Source organism: Contarinia nasturtii, unplaced genomic scaffold (genome assembly GCF_009176525.2).
Source record: "Contarinia nasturtii isolate CC-2019 unplaced genomic scaffold, AAFC_CNas_1.1 Cnas_scaffold_350, whole genome shotgun sequence".
Lineage (NCBI taxonomy): Eukaryota > Metazoa > Arthropoda > Insecta > Diptera > Cecidomyiidae > Contarinia > Contarinia nasturtii.
In genome coordinates, this window is record NW_022197705.1 from 2,219,857 (window position 1) to 2,234,925 (window position 15,069).

General features: G+C 34.7%; 2 protein-coding genes across 7 annotated transcripts; both read left to right on the forward strand.

Annotated features, from left to right (window-relative positions):
• The first annotated feature begins 130 nt into the window (after window positions 1-130).
• LOC116337958 (U3 small nucleolar ribonucleoprotein protein MPP10) lies at window positions 131-2,635 on the forward strand. The gene is made up of 3 exons (XM_031762952.1): window positions 131-302; window positions 372-2,118; window positions 2,402-2,635. Exons 1-3 carry the CDS (start codon window positions 211-213, stop codon window positions 2,570-2,572), a joined length of 2,010 nt encoding a protein of 669 aa, XP_031618812.1. The 5' UTR covers window positions 131-210; the 3' UTR covers window positions 2,573-2,635.
• Window positions 2,636-4,584: 1,949 nt separating this feature from the next.
• On the forward strand, window positions 4,585-12,097 carry LOC116337964 (dual oxidase maturation factor 1). Of its 6 annotated transcripts, none has more exons than XM_031762960.1 (9): window positions 4,585-5,396; window positions 6,487-6,529; window positions 8,901-9,148; window positions 9,352-9,409; window positions 9,507-9,641; window positions 9,744-10,017; window positions 10,108-10,387; window positions 10,480-10,781; window positions 11,956-12,097. In XM_031762960.1, the coding sequence occupies exons 3-9, from the start codon at window positions 8,987-8,989 to the stop codon at window positions 11,996-11,998; spliced, it is 1,254 nt and encodes a 417-aa protein (XP_031618820.1). In that variant the 5' UTR covers window positions 4,585-5,396; window positions 6,487-6,529; window positions 8,901-8,986; the 3' UTR covers window positions 11,999-12,097. The 6 variants fall into 6 exon arrangements, with proteins under 6 accessions (XP_031618820.1, XP_031618821.1, XP_031618822.1 ...); XM_031762961.1 differs by having other exon boundaries at window positions 4,585-5,067; XM_031762962.1 differs by having other exon boundaries at window positions 4,585-5,036.
• The last annotated feature ends 2,972 nt before the right edge of the window (window positions 12,098-15,069 follow it).

The window sequence follows — 15,069 nt, forward strand, 5'->3', positions numbered from 1 at the left end:
CAAATCTATTTGATTTCAATTCTTCCACCGAAAGATTTTATTCAAAATAACACAGCTGTCACATTCAATGTGTCCCTATCGGAGTCTTTTGACAAATGTGTCAACAATACAACGTGCTCTATGACAGCTTCTCACATGTTATTTTGATCGGATCGCAAATAGTTGTTTTTTTTTTTTTCGCTAATTCAATATAAAAAAATCGCTGGTAAAATGATAAAAAAAGAAGATAAAATCAAAGGTCCACTGCAAAGGGCGCTGCAAGTCTTTGAAACAAATACAAAATCACCAACCGATTATCTAAAGTAAGTCTTTACATTTTTGTTTTAAATCTTTCGACCATCAAAACGTCATAATTTCGGAATCATTTTCAGGGAGCAGAAAGAGTTTGCCGAGAAAAATCGTCTATTATTGAAGTCATTATTTGATTATGCAAAAGCATCGGGACCACATTTTCAATCAAAAACATTGCCAGACGAAATTTTCGTCGAACATATGGATGAAGAGCAGATATGGCAACAGTTAGAAATGCAAAATGATTCATTTTGGGAGAAATGTATGAGCGAAACTTGCCGATTGTTGTCGTTGAATGAAAATAAATTGACATTTAAAGTGAATTATCCCGGCCAAGAGCATGCGACACAGGAGAATGGAAACGAAGCAAATGAGGTGGAAGAATCGGATGGCTATGGTGATAGTGTTCAAAATGAGTCCGGCGAAGAAGTTGAAGATAAAGAAGACGAAGAAGATGAGGAGGAAGGCGATGAAGACGAAGAATCTGTTGGTGACAGCGATGTGGATGGCGAAACAGACGAAGATTCGACTGTTAAAGCATCCAAAACCAAAGCCGCTGTGGATGATGATCAATTTGTTGATGACCAGTTTTTCAAAATTAGTGAGATGGAGGCATTTCTTGACAACGAAGATAAAAAAGAGCTCGATCGATTGAATGGCAAACGACCTAAACAAGGAGACTCAGAAGATGAAATTGATTATTTCGACTCGTTGTCCGATGCTGAAGACAGTGACGATGAAACAGAAATTGGTGCAAAAGGAAAAGATATGATGTTTGCTGACTTTTTCGATGCAGAAGATCAGGGCAAGGTCGAAACACCAGAAGAGATAAGGCAACGTAGGCGAGCCGAAAAAGAGGAGAAAAATCGTCGCAAGAAACAACAAATGAAAGAAGATTTGGGTTTGGATGACAGTGAAGCTGAAAATAGTGAAACCGATGGAAATCTACTCGAACAAGAAGAAAGCGATCACAATGAAAGCGACGATGATGAGGTTGAAAAGTCTGAATTCGATTTGCGACAGCAGCGATTGAAGAAACGTATCGAAGAATTGGAAGAGAAAGCATTGGGCGAAAAACCATGGCAATTGAAAGGTGAAATAACCTCATCAACACGGCCAAAGAACTCTTTGCTTGAAGAAGTATTGGAATTCGATTCAGTTGCCCGTCCACCGCCGCTAATTACCGAAGAGACAACTCTGTGCTTGGAAGAAATTATCAAACGTCGCATTAAATCGAAAGCATGGGATGACGTTGAGAGAAAAATCAAACCAATCAATGACCAGCAAGATTTTCGAAAGAGCTTAGTTCTACAACAGGAAAAAAGCAAAGAGTCCCTGGCACAAATTTACGAAAAAGATTATTTGGAAAAAGTGCATAAGCTAAACAATCTGGACGATGACACGAAGACCGATGAACCACCGGAACATAAGGATATTCGCAAAGCAATGAAAGATTTATTCATCAAATTAGATGCTCTATCAAATTTCCATTTTACATCGAAGCCGGTAGCGGCCGAGGCTAGAATTATAACAAATATTCCGGCAATTGAAATGGAAGAAGTGGCACCAGTTGCCATTAGTGATGCCACATTGCTGGCGCCAGAAGAAGTCCGAACACGACCGGTTGGTGATGAAATTGGTAAAACGGAGAGAACAGATACCGATAAAAAACGCGAACGTCGCAAGAAGAAAAACAAGCAAAAACTGATGAAACAACGTAATGATAAACGGGTCGAAGAAAAGGTAAAGCAAGGCATCAAGGTTACAACGAAGGAAAAACAACAACAGTTATTGAATCAAGTAACCAAGAGCAGGAATGTTATTAAGGTAATTCTTAGCATTGACAGTGAATTATGGACAGCATTTTGAGTGCAAAGTACAAGTTTGCTCCGGCATTTTTGTACACAATTTTTCTCACGTTGTTTATTGCACGAAAATCGAGGTTATTCACCTTTTTGATTTCGGTTTTTACAGTGCTGATGCAACAAAAACGCTTCTTTACTGATTTTCTCGATTAAGCGTCAATTCATCGAAAAATAATGAAAAAAAAACTTTTTTGAAAAAATCATCTATCCCTGTTTAATGTATATTTTATTTTTAATTTGTACAGGGCAAGAGCTCAACGAATGACGAGAACAAAGCGTTAAAATCGTCGAAATCATTCTTCACCCAATTGCAGGACAATATCTCATCAACGGTTAAATCAAAGTCATTGGGTAAAAAGAAGTCAAGAGGCGATCTGACAAAAGATGAATCAAGTGCCAAGAGATTTAAATTGTAGATGAACTCATCAAATAAATCAATTTCAAAATAAAATAAAATTATATGCACAATTTTAGCAGGAGTTCGGGTTTGATTTTTTAAAGCAAACAATTACAATAACGAAAATAGCTTGAAGAATTCAATTATTCTGTTTCTACTTTAAGAGTAAGACTAACAAATCCATTCACTCATTCATTCATTCTGGTTTTTTTATGAGCGGATATTAAATACAGTGGGATGTTTTAGCCGACCAAAAGCGGTTCTGCCACCTCTTCTTTTTTTATATTCTTTGTTCCTTTTCATTGTCGAAGTCAATTGCTGAACACATTGCGATGACAATTCACATTCGAATAATTAATTAATTCGCTGTGAATATATTTGAGACTTGAATTGCGTGATCGTTATTGTATGCCGCGACACCAGCGAAGTAGTTAAAATACAGATTCGTGATGGAGGAATAACAATTTTCAAGAAGCGGCTAAATCTAGCGTGCCATAGAACGATTGCGAAAAGATATATTGACGTAATACTAGCGGAATTTATCGTCATCACTTCTTTTGACACACATCGGCCGTTTATATTTCAATATCAAATGATGTGCGGATCGTCAAATGATTTTAAACGATCAGCGTGCTCAAAAGTCGTGGGTACATAAATCAGTTTAGGTAAAAATGTAATCGATTCCAACGTGAAATAAATGATAATTGGCATCACTTGTTAATGTAGAGAGATTGACGTGACTTGTGTCATCTCGCATTACTCAACAACAAACAACATGCGGTCGTAATAAATTCCAGTTTAAAAAATGTTATGCGGTTTTCGTTTTTACTACAGCTGTATAAGTCCGCTTGAATTGTTGACCAATAATGATGCTATTACACAGGTGCTCAGTGCTCACTTATACAGTACGACTGATTACTTCGATATATCCTTAAATTTTTTGTTGTTCAATTAATAATTTAAATTTTAATTGCAAGTTGATTATCATCAATTTATCGTCAGGATTGCTTGGAGTTAGTTTCATATCAATTCTTCCCGAAATCATTGTATCTGAAATCATTTTGTTTACATTTGAATAATAAAGGGAAAAAAATGTCTGAATGATACAATGGTGTGATTGACCTCCGAATAAAAAAAAAGTGTCCACGCCATTGAATCAATGAGGAATTCAAAAACCGCATTTTATTCAATTTATGACTAAATGACTTCGAACCAAGACTTGCTTGGAACGGTCAAAGATTTATTAAGTTTTACTCGGTTCAATAAAATGTTCCGCATTGTTTACGAAAACAACAGAGATTGAAACACAATTAGCGCAAATCATTGTTTGATCTTTGCCAACAAAAAGTCATCCAACCTAGTTCAAGTCAAAATGTTATATCCAAAGCTGCGAGCCACTTACATGCGGATAGTGGGACTTAATCGGTGTTATTTATCTTGAATGTTTTTCTTCACGGATTGTTAACGAGCGACGTTGATTGAACCGATGATAAAGAACGTGATTGCCCTGCTTTATAATTGATGTAAGCTTTAATTCCAAAATATGTACCGAAATTTAATCAAAGATTTTTGTAATCGTGTCATCATCATTCGTCTTCAGTTCAAAACAAACAGGTTTCTGTATGACTTAAGTCAATTGAATTTTTTTATGCATAGAGCATTGTTGTATAGCCAAACAAGAACACGTCTTACACCGACGACAACAACAACTGATCGCGAAAATCGAACACATTATTTCAAAATATTGAAGAATACACACTCACACGCGGCTCATCATCACATTTTGAGTGAATTATTTTTTTTTAAATACATCATCAACTTCCAATACACGCAAACCGTGTTATTCACTTTTATTTTCACTGTGTGAATACACGCTATTTATTACCACCAATGAGCTCAGGTATACTGTGTTTGTGTGTCCACATTAACTTGTGCACACGGTAATTCCCTCTTTTTCGTCGTGTTTTTTAACTCCATCTCGCTCGCATAAAACTCGAAAGAAGAGGTACATTTGTAACTGTATTAAAGAAGTAATGGTATACAATAACTCAGTTATACAAGTCTCGTTTGGTGAAACGGTTGTTTTTGTGCTCTTCCATCTCGAACCAACTGAACTGAGTGTTTTCGTCTCTTCTCATAGTACTTTCATATATGCATAATTCGGGCTAATTGAAATTCAGTTTGTGAAGTGAAATCAAATGCGGGGCAATCGAATTACATAAAAGTTATTTCAAGTAAAATTTTGCTGTTAAATCGATGCCATTGGAATTGAGCTGTAAATTAAACCAAACGAGATCATTTAAATAGAGAAAAGTGATTCATTTAGAGAAGAAAAAACACCATACACACAAAATTATGAAGCAAACATAAAGGTGCATCATTGCATACCATATCAAAATCAAACAGAGAATCAAACAGAGACTACAGCTGCAAATCAATACACTGACCGGAGATGCTGTGCACACATACAATCATCAAATAATGTATGTGATTTGCTGTCTTCTTTAAACAAACGTATGCGTTACTATACTGTTGATTTTTTACAACAACAACAAAACACACACACACACATTTTGTGGTAAAAATCAAAAGTGAGAAAATTTGAAACCAACCACAGAAACATTCAAATTCCAAGGTGGACAGACAGATGAAATCTATATCATATAGTTGAGAGAAACACAAAACATCGACATTAACAATACATATCGAAATTTGTACAATAACAATAGTAGAGAATTAGCGGTGGACGTGCTAATAAGTAAAACAATAGCGATCAGGTTACAAGAAAACCACAACAGTCAAAAATTGTGTTCAATTGTTTGGTGATGTGAGAGTTATTTTGTGTGAGTATGAGTGGTGTCTGAGTGTGATAAAGAAAAACATTGTGTGCATGAAATAGAAATACAATGAAACGTGTATAAAAAGTGAATTTGATTGTTGAGTTGCATGGGCGCGAAAGCGAGAGTAAAAAGTCACTATCATAAATCATCGTAACGAGAAAAAAGAAAACACTACAGTGAAATATCACATTGACATCGAACGAATGCCGTCGACGAACGTCGGTACATTGAAAAATGCAATTTGACTACTTGTGATTTGTTCGTTTCATATTTCATTCGTCTTTTTTTTTAAGTATAAACAATTCAATTTTTTGTATTTCGTTTACTTGTCGTTCAATGATTTAATACAGCTAAATGTAAGTGCAATTCTCCAAATTAAAAGACGCAAACATTTATTACACGGATATATTCAATGTTGTTCCGTTGCAATTTTTCGATTCGTTTGTTTTTTTTTTTTTAATTGGATTTTCAAATGACATTTTCAATGGTCAAATTAATTTGTTGAATTATTGCGTTCTGTTGTTACGATTTGTGCGTACGGTATTTCGTAATAATGATTTTGTTTTTTTTTTTCGCGTACAATTCAGCCAGTTAATTGAGGGTCTCTCCTAAACAAGTATTAAATAAATTTATGACAAATATGGAAAAAGTGAGATTTCTCAAAGTTAAAGTATTTGATTTATTGATTTCGAAGATCCGACACTCCATGTAGTTTGCACACCATTTTTTATTATATATTGTGAATCAATTAATTTCAATCACAATTAAAATCAATATCAAATTCATCGTTGGGATCAAACGGCATAAAACAAGTAGTGAATTAATAATATTCATTATTTATCGCTTTCGAATTATTTTATTCATTGAAGAAAAGAGCATGCACTGTACGCGATCTCGATATCGTGCACCTAATTAGTTTGTGTTCAGCAGTAAAACAAAGTAGCGATTTTTTTCTATCAGTTCAGAGGGTAGTTGTGTGTCGTACTGTCGTACGTGGTGATTTTCGTGATTTTTGTTTTAAATTTTAGATTAAATTTCATACAGTAAGTATAAACCTTATTATTATGAACATGCCTTTTTTGTTTCCTTACAGTTTGCAAAAATTGCTGTTACCGCACGTTTCATCCGATGCATGTGTAAGTCGATTTCATCACTTTTTTCCATTTCTTCTTCTTACGTTCGTTTTGTTTTCATTATCACATGGTGCATATTATTTTGCGTAATTTCATTACCGTATTTTTTGCTAAAAACTCGCCGAATTCCGAAACACGTGATAAAAATTCATGATAATCATAATTGCAAACATAGTGGACTAGAATTACAAAATCAGTCGTTTTGGATGCGTAACTTTAAAATATTAACGTTTTTCTTTTTGAAATCGTCATTCTTTTGGGATTTCTACCTGCAAAAAATGTCGGAGTGAATAATCATGGATTTTTTGTATGAAACGAAAACTGTATTTTCATGGAAACATTAGATGCATGTGTAAAATTCTGTATCAAGATCAAATTGCTCATTGCCAATTCGTACATAAATTACACATTTTACGCGCACGCACATCGCATAAAATTACAACTAAATGTCGCTCCGATTTACAAGTGTCTCCAAAGTTTTTTTTTTGTTGAGCCGTCGGAAATTACATTTATGATTTGTTTGCTACCCAGTCTATATATATATATTTAAATCGATCAAATTCCACTGTTTTCGCTTCAAAAACATACGTTAGTCCAGCTCCGTCTGAAATACAGTCACACAATTAGCATTGACATTAAACACAGCATAAAAAGACCGTATGAAAGAAAAAACGCAAAAATTTTTGTGTTTTAAATAAAAATCAAAACTGGCTTAACACAATGAAAAAAGTGGAAATATCAGACAAGGAATTGATCAAATACTTAGAAGTTGATCATTGTTATTAAATAGATATATTGGCTAGATTGGAGAGATGATTATGCAATCTGTCTACATTTTGTTATTTAATTTATTCCGTGATTTTCATCACGAATTCAATCGTTGATAAAACAGAGATAGAGAAACAAAAAACGATTAGTTTGGAATGTCGATGTATTGATTTGTTTGTATGTTTATTGAATCATTTGATTTCTCCAAATTGAAAACTTAATCGACGATGAACTTGAAAATATTGACGCCAATGTTTTTCTCATTCATTCAGCGCATTGACTTCTTGCGAGTTGGTGGAAAAAACTTAGTAAAACAAAAATCAATCTAAGCGTTCGATGGTAAAAACTTGCTTACCATTTGCTACTATAACCGATCAAGTGTAAACTTCTCCGTCTCTACGTGATTTGGTTAGCGTATTTTTTGTGCTATGCGTCATTATTTGTCTTTATTGTCTCATACCTTGATTCTGTTTTTTTTTCGGTTTGGCGTTTGCAATTTTTCTTCACCTTGTACACACATACAATCATTTCACGTAATGGACCGTAGAAATTATTATTTTCAAGATGATTTCCACTTATTGTTTGTACTTCGGAAATATTTTATTAAAACAATTTGCACATTTGCGCATTTAGTTCAGTGTGCCAAACACATTTATTATAGTAGGTCGATGGTCTCAATGACCGCACAATCTTTCTTCATTCATATATGAACTTTAGATCGTCTCGTTTGCAGATTGATCTAAACAAAAGTTAACACGGTAATGTTCAGGTATGACCAGCGTATTCCATTAATTATAAAATGATGTGATCATCAACAGGATGTTAAAATGTGTTTCTTTTTCATATTTAAGTTAATTCAAAATTAAGTCAAAGAGAGTCGTGCATGGTCGTTTTTTATGATATGATCAACTATCGTTCGAATGTTAAAGAACATTTTAATTGGATAAGCAAGATTCCACAGTATGTAAGGAGATTGGTTTAAACACTGTAAAAATTGCAACAACGAAATATTTCTTTGTTGCGAGTCGCACTTCGCCTTTTATTCGTTTTCATCCACAAACTAAGTTTACGGAAGCAATTAATTGGACGTCTGACTTTCCCATGTGTAGTAGCTCTCATGATATTAAACCTGTAATTAGTTTCAATTCGCTCACAAAAAAATAGTAGAATGAAAAACGTCAAAGAAAATTTAAGTTGTTCGTGAAATGATCGAGATTGTATGCAATGTGTAGAAAAAAGAAGTCGTGACAATTATGATATGTTTAGTCGTAAATCGATTGTCATGTGTGTTGCTTGCACACGCAAACGTCGATAGTTTTAAACGGAAATTGCTTCGATGATATTCCGCTTCTCAGCTTCAGACTGATCTACTGTACGCAAATTCGGTTTCATTTTCAATTTGATCTTTGATTGATCCAGTAACATTCGAATATAATCTCACATACGGACGTGTACTGCGCACTTTTATGGTATTTTGTGATTGTGTAACAAACATTACCGTGATTTTTCGATAATCATTTTTTGATCATGAAATCATACACAAGAAAAGAGAAAGTTAATTTTTTTATTAATGTGTTTCTTTTTTCTTTGCTATTGCTCTCGACAGAAAGGATACTCCTCAGTTGATTTAAAGTGATTTGTTACGTATATCAACGAAAATAGTATCGGCAGCATTTGAAAAAGTGAGAGAGAATGGGATGGTACGATTTATTTCATAGCAGTGATGGACCAACACTCTATACGATATCAAATCGCACCTCGGTTACCTATGACGTGTCCATTGTCGCCGTATGCATTCTCTTTGCAACTTTATTTTGTGCATTTATCATCATATTTCCGGGCGTTAGAAAACAAGTAAGTTTGTAAAATATGTGCTCGTTGTGTCGACACGGCGATAAAACTGCAGTTATATCAGAATTTATACCGCAGAACCATGCAGTTCTTTTTTATTCATCGATTAAATTCGTGTCGATGTAAAACCAGTTTTTTTGTTGTTGATTAACAAAAATCGCTTTTTTCTCTTTTTTTTTCATTGCCATACTTGTCTGGCGTCACAGAGATTTTCAACATTTTTAACGGTTACCTTAAGTTTGTTCGTCGGTCTAGTCATTTTGGGTGAGTCAACGTGAATTCAATTGAACATATTGACGCAAAAATTAGCATTTTATTGGAAATTTTATTCTGATTCCATTTTCTCTTCTTACATATGAAGTCACCCGTCTTGGTTCAGCATGGCATGTTTCGTCAACGCACATCGTAGCACCATATCGATCATTTTCGCGTGAAAAAATACCCGGAACGATTGGCGCCTACATTGGTTTAATGCATTTGAATGTCACCTTGAAAGGTATGCTGTTGTTCACTTCAAAACTAACGCAGAGACGGTCATTATCGTTCTTGAACTTGTTTCACATTATTATTATGATTTTTGTTTTTTAAATTCGTATAGCGCTACCAGTTGGAAATTGGACAGTTCGAGACATTGATTTTAATGAGCAATTTCGTTGGGATGCAGCACTGGACATGCAAAATTCATATCACATGGCTCTAAAACGTGGTTTACCGTATCCAATTTTAACCGTGGCAGAGTACTTCAGTTTGGGTCGAGAAGGTTTTGCATGGGGCGGACAATATAGAGCAGCTGGTTATTTTGCCAGCATTATGCTATGGGCATCACTTGCATCGTGGCTTTTAATGAATTTACTATTGGTGGCTGTGCCAAGGTGAGTGTGTCTGCCTATTTGAATTCAATGTGTCTTCGAGTGTCTTTGGCGGAATATTTATTCGGGATTTTATTTTATTTATTTTCGTAGATACGGAGCATACACAAAAATTGTTACCGGTTTATTATTAATTAGTACAAATCTAGGTTATTCATGGCTTGTGCCAAAGCCTCAGCTCGTCATTATCATGGAAGGTGGACGTTTGACATTTCACTATGGTTGGTGTTTTTGGTTGATTTTAGTAGCGGGCATTTTGTGTTTGTTCGTCGGTACGGTTATATCCGGGATTGATTTGGTATGGCCGCACACATTTTCAACCATTGTGGAAGTGTATTTTGATACCCCGTACGATCGACACGTAATTCTAGAGGTAAATTTAAAATTATTTAATTTAAAAAAATACCAATTATTATACCTATACAACATATAAATGAAGTCAATAATTTTTAAATAAATATTCAGGAATCACATGACGTACGATATCAAAAACGAAACAGCCGGGCGCTTGATGAAAGTTTGGGCCATAAAATATTAAGACGTCTATCGTCGAAGACACGAGACATGAACAGCGGTGCAGGCAATACTAGCAGTGGCATCGATAATCGAGCATATCAACGAGATGCACCAAACTCACCGTGGGATTACACACATCGACCGCGACCACTACATCAGCCGTTGCATCGAACAATATCAGAAGACTCGACTACTTCGATGCAAATGGAAATGCAACCGATTCAAAAAATGGTTCTCTCACGGAAAATACCGTAAGTTGTCGATCAAATAACATATGTCCATAAAGTCTTGACAGTAAATTCAGATGTTTGCCATTTGAACAACAAACATACAATATTAAATTCTTTTTTATTGGTATAAACCTTTATTAATGGGCTACGAATAGCACATTCACCTTACACTGAACAGGCCATTGTCTTCGATTTTTCTCAGTATGCGTCGAACCTTCAAAATCATGCTTTGGCGGACCAATATGTCGATTTCTTTCAACTTTCTCTCGAACCTTCCCGCTAATTGTTGCTTGTTTCAAGTATTTTGGACCTTCGCCTATAACTTACATCCAAAAACAGACGAGAAATAATTAATTTGGTGTCTTTTTGTGAAGTTAAACAGATGGTCCTTTTTTCACGGAAATGTCATATTTTAAGAAGTGAGCCATTATTGTGGTTTTTTCTGCTTGCAAACCAAAATTTTGTGTTAAATCAGATAGTTCTCAATGAATTCTATCGATTTCAACAACAATTGGTTGATAATGGAGCATGCAATGGAGGTTTTACCTTACGTTTCAGCACCAAATTCTCGAATATTGGATCTAAAACACCTTCCAAACTTAAATACCCAATTTTTGACACCCTATTGAATTTTTTCATTACTTATTTTGCTGATTCCTAATGACCGGGTCTAAATCTATTGTTTTGGTTCAAATTTTGATGTGCTGTAACCATAAAAATCACCAAAAACGAATTTTTGCTTGACCAACCCGGTTTTCGGTACTTGATGACAATTTCGGAGGGTTGGAGCATTTAAATAGGGAATACGACCGTACTTTTTGCTTTCTCTAGAATCTTTGTCCTCATACTAAGTCCATGAAACACAATATATGGTTCGTAGGCAGATGGGTTCATCTTTAGACACATGCGAAATTTGTTTTGAACTTAGCCGCCACAACCATTTGAGACACTTTTTCGTAAATCCAATTTGTACGTCTCCGCGAATGGATGTATTTCATCGAATTGAGTTTGATAGTAGTCCCGAGGTACTGATAAACGTGCCGTGTGCATTGGTTGATATTTTTGATTTTGTTTATGTGGCGCAATAAACGCCTGAATTTACTGTCAAGACTTTATGGACATATGTTATGTGCAATGTGCATTCTGCAATGCATGACTAGTGTGGAAGACTAATGAATTTGTATTTTTTTAATAGGCAACCCATTGCAGAGCAACACACTGTGGATATGAATTGGTGAACGTAAATCTATTTACTCAATTCAAAGTCAAGTTCAACGTTAAAGAGAGAAAGAGAACTGAGTGTTTGATGAAAACGGAAACATAATTTTAATTTTAATTTAATCATTTTTATTAATTTAATAAAAAGAAACCTTTTCCATTCGTTTTTGTTTTTTGTTTTGTGTTTTTTTTAATTACTTTAAGGCGAAAAGAATGTAATTTCATGAAATTTGCCATCTTCAAGGGTAACAGTTGCACTAATCAAGTGAAAGGCTTTATAGAAGGCATCAGGATGGCTGTCAGCACATTCAAATTCAATTAAATTCTTATCTCCATTTCGGGCATTGGATCTGATGGGGCCGAGTTTAGGTTGACGATTGGATTGCCCAAGAGAATACAGACGATATTGCTTAAATTATAAATTAAATGTTTTAATATAGATCATTTTTATTGCACATAACATTTATTTACCATAAAAAGATTAACGGCGCTTTGCTGCCCACCATCAACTGTTTCTCCGGTTGTAAGAGTTATTTTAAGAAGAAACCCAGCATTTCTGAAACTGAATTATACATCGGTACTATATCCATTATTTTTGAGGTTTGCTAACAATAATATTGGAAGTATAAATTAAAACGTAAGGATTTTTCACTGAAATTGGGCATTTATTTCAAGAGGATGGTACACATTTTTATATTCAAAGTATTGTCCATCGCTAGCCACTACTTTTTCCCATTTTCCGTGCCAAAAGAATGATTGTTGTTTTGAACGAAACCACGCCCCGACCCAATCTCCAAAGAAGTGAAGCGTTTGCCTGCCAATTCGTTTTGCATCGTTCGAAACAAGTAGTAATCAGAAGGAGCAATGTCTGGTTAATACGGCGGGTGGGGTAAGACTTCCCACTTAGTTGTTTCCAAATATTATTTGACGACATTTGCAACATGTGGCCGAGCATTGCCATCAAGAAGAATTAACCGGTTGTGATTTTCCCTCCATTCTTTCCGATCTTTGTCCAATGCTCGCTTCAATTGCATCAGTTGTAGTCGATAGTGATCTCCTGTGACTGTTTCACCTGGTTCCCTTTTGATCCCACCAAACACAGAGCATTACCTTCCGGCAATAAATATCTTGCTTTGATTGCGATGGTCCTGGTTCGCCGCGTCGAACGTATGATTTTTTTCGCTTTGGGTTATCGTAGTGGATCCACTTTTTATCGCCCGTAACAATTCGATCCAAAAATGACTTGCTTTTTTGTCTTGCGAGCAGCATTTCACAGATGGTTAAACGCCTTTCAACATCTCTCGGTTTCAATTCGTGCGGCAACTAGTTTCCATATTTTTGGATGAACCCTAATGCTTTTAAACTTTGTGAAATGGTTGCTTGAGTAACTCCCAATAATTTAGCGAGTTCTTCTTGCGTTTGGCATGGATCTTCATCGAGTAACAATTCCAATTCTTCATCTTCAAATTTTTTCGGCTGGCCTGGACGCTCTTTGTCTTCCGTGTCAAAATCACCACTTCTGAATCTTCCAAACCATTTTTCACATACACTTATTGAAATTGAATAATTGGGATACGTTTCCGACAACAAACGATGACATTCAGCAGCACTTTTCTCTTGATTAAAGTACAAAAGCATTGCTTCCCGCAAATTCTGTTTTGTTGGAACGTAATTCGACATTTTAATCGCAATAAAAAACTTGTGTGTGCAGAATTGTTTTCACTTTGACAGATCGAATTTAGTAGATTTTTTGACGCTCTTTAAGATACATCAGCTTTCACTGTCCAAACAATTGCATGTGTGATAGATATGAAGTTAGATACGAATCCTTACGTTTTAATTTATACTTCCAATATATGCACTGAAATCTTACATTTGAACTGTCACATTCTCTGCAAATTTACACAATTTGAGAATATAACGTTTTGAATAATGTAACTATCAAAAATTGCGAAATGGAGACGCCCGGACATTTTTAAATAAACAAAAGATCGAGCATCCAAATTTAATAGACTTTTTTCAATCGCTTTACTATTTCAAATTGGTAATAATATGAAAATATTTGATGATTTTTTTTATTTATTTATTTATTATTATTAAATGAACAATTCTCAAATTTATCCTTCAATTGAACGCTCCAGAATAAAAACAACGTACTGAATGGTTGTTATATCAAAGCGGAACAGGGCGTTTTTTTTTTATATAGAATTGTTGTTGCATTACAAAGAAAATATGATAGAACATGGCTATTTTTATATATTTTATGTTTTCATTTAAAAAACGAATATCAAAAATTCAAAAAAAAAAAACTCTTCACACAGGGTTCGATATTTCTATCTCTCTTCTCTCGGTTAAGAAAAAGATCATCACGATCGATTGAAAAGTGGAGAAAATATGGTCATTTTACCAAAAATGCCGAAAAAACTGAAAATTGGTCGAATGATGTGTTTGTATTTTTGGATTTTGTCCGTACCATCTTTTAAATTACGTGAAATGATTTTTTATCGGAAGTAAATGGAAAATTACGCAAACTTCTTTTACATTTTTCTTAAATTTGTTGCGTAAGTGATTTACGAACATTTTTGGTGGGCACTTTTTTAGTTTTTTATCAATCGGACATTTTTCTGGTCATCTGCAAGGCATTTTAATGATTTATATGTCGTAGGAAAGGTGTGAGACTCACCTTTCTGAATCTGAAGTCAGAATTGATTTTTTTTTTTAATGTCCACCAGGTGGCGTGTTATGTGGCATTTTCACTTGATCCAAATTTTAAAAAAATTGCGTAGAAAAAATCAAAAAACTAGGCGTTTTTTTGGGGAATAAATATGTGATGTTTTGGTGTATGTGTCATATCTGGGAAAATTCGTTTTAAAAAAAATCGCATCCCGAAGTTGAAATTATTTTCGGCAATTTTTAAATTTTTTCGGCCATTTTTGATCACAGGTAGACGGGTTGTTTTCAATAGAATCACGGCAATTCGTGACTTATTGGAAAGATATTTGGCTCCTCTTAACGAAGCAACAAAGAAATTTTGAAAAAAAAAATCAGTGAAAAAGGTTAGATTAGTATGACTAGGCCTCGAAAAATGGGG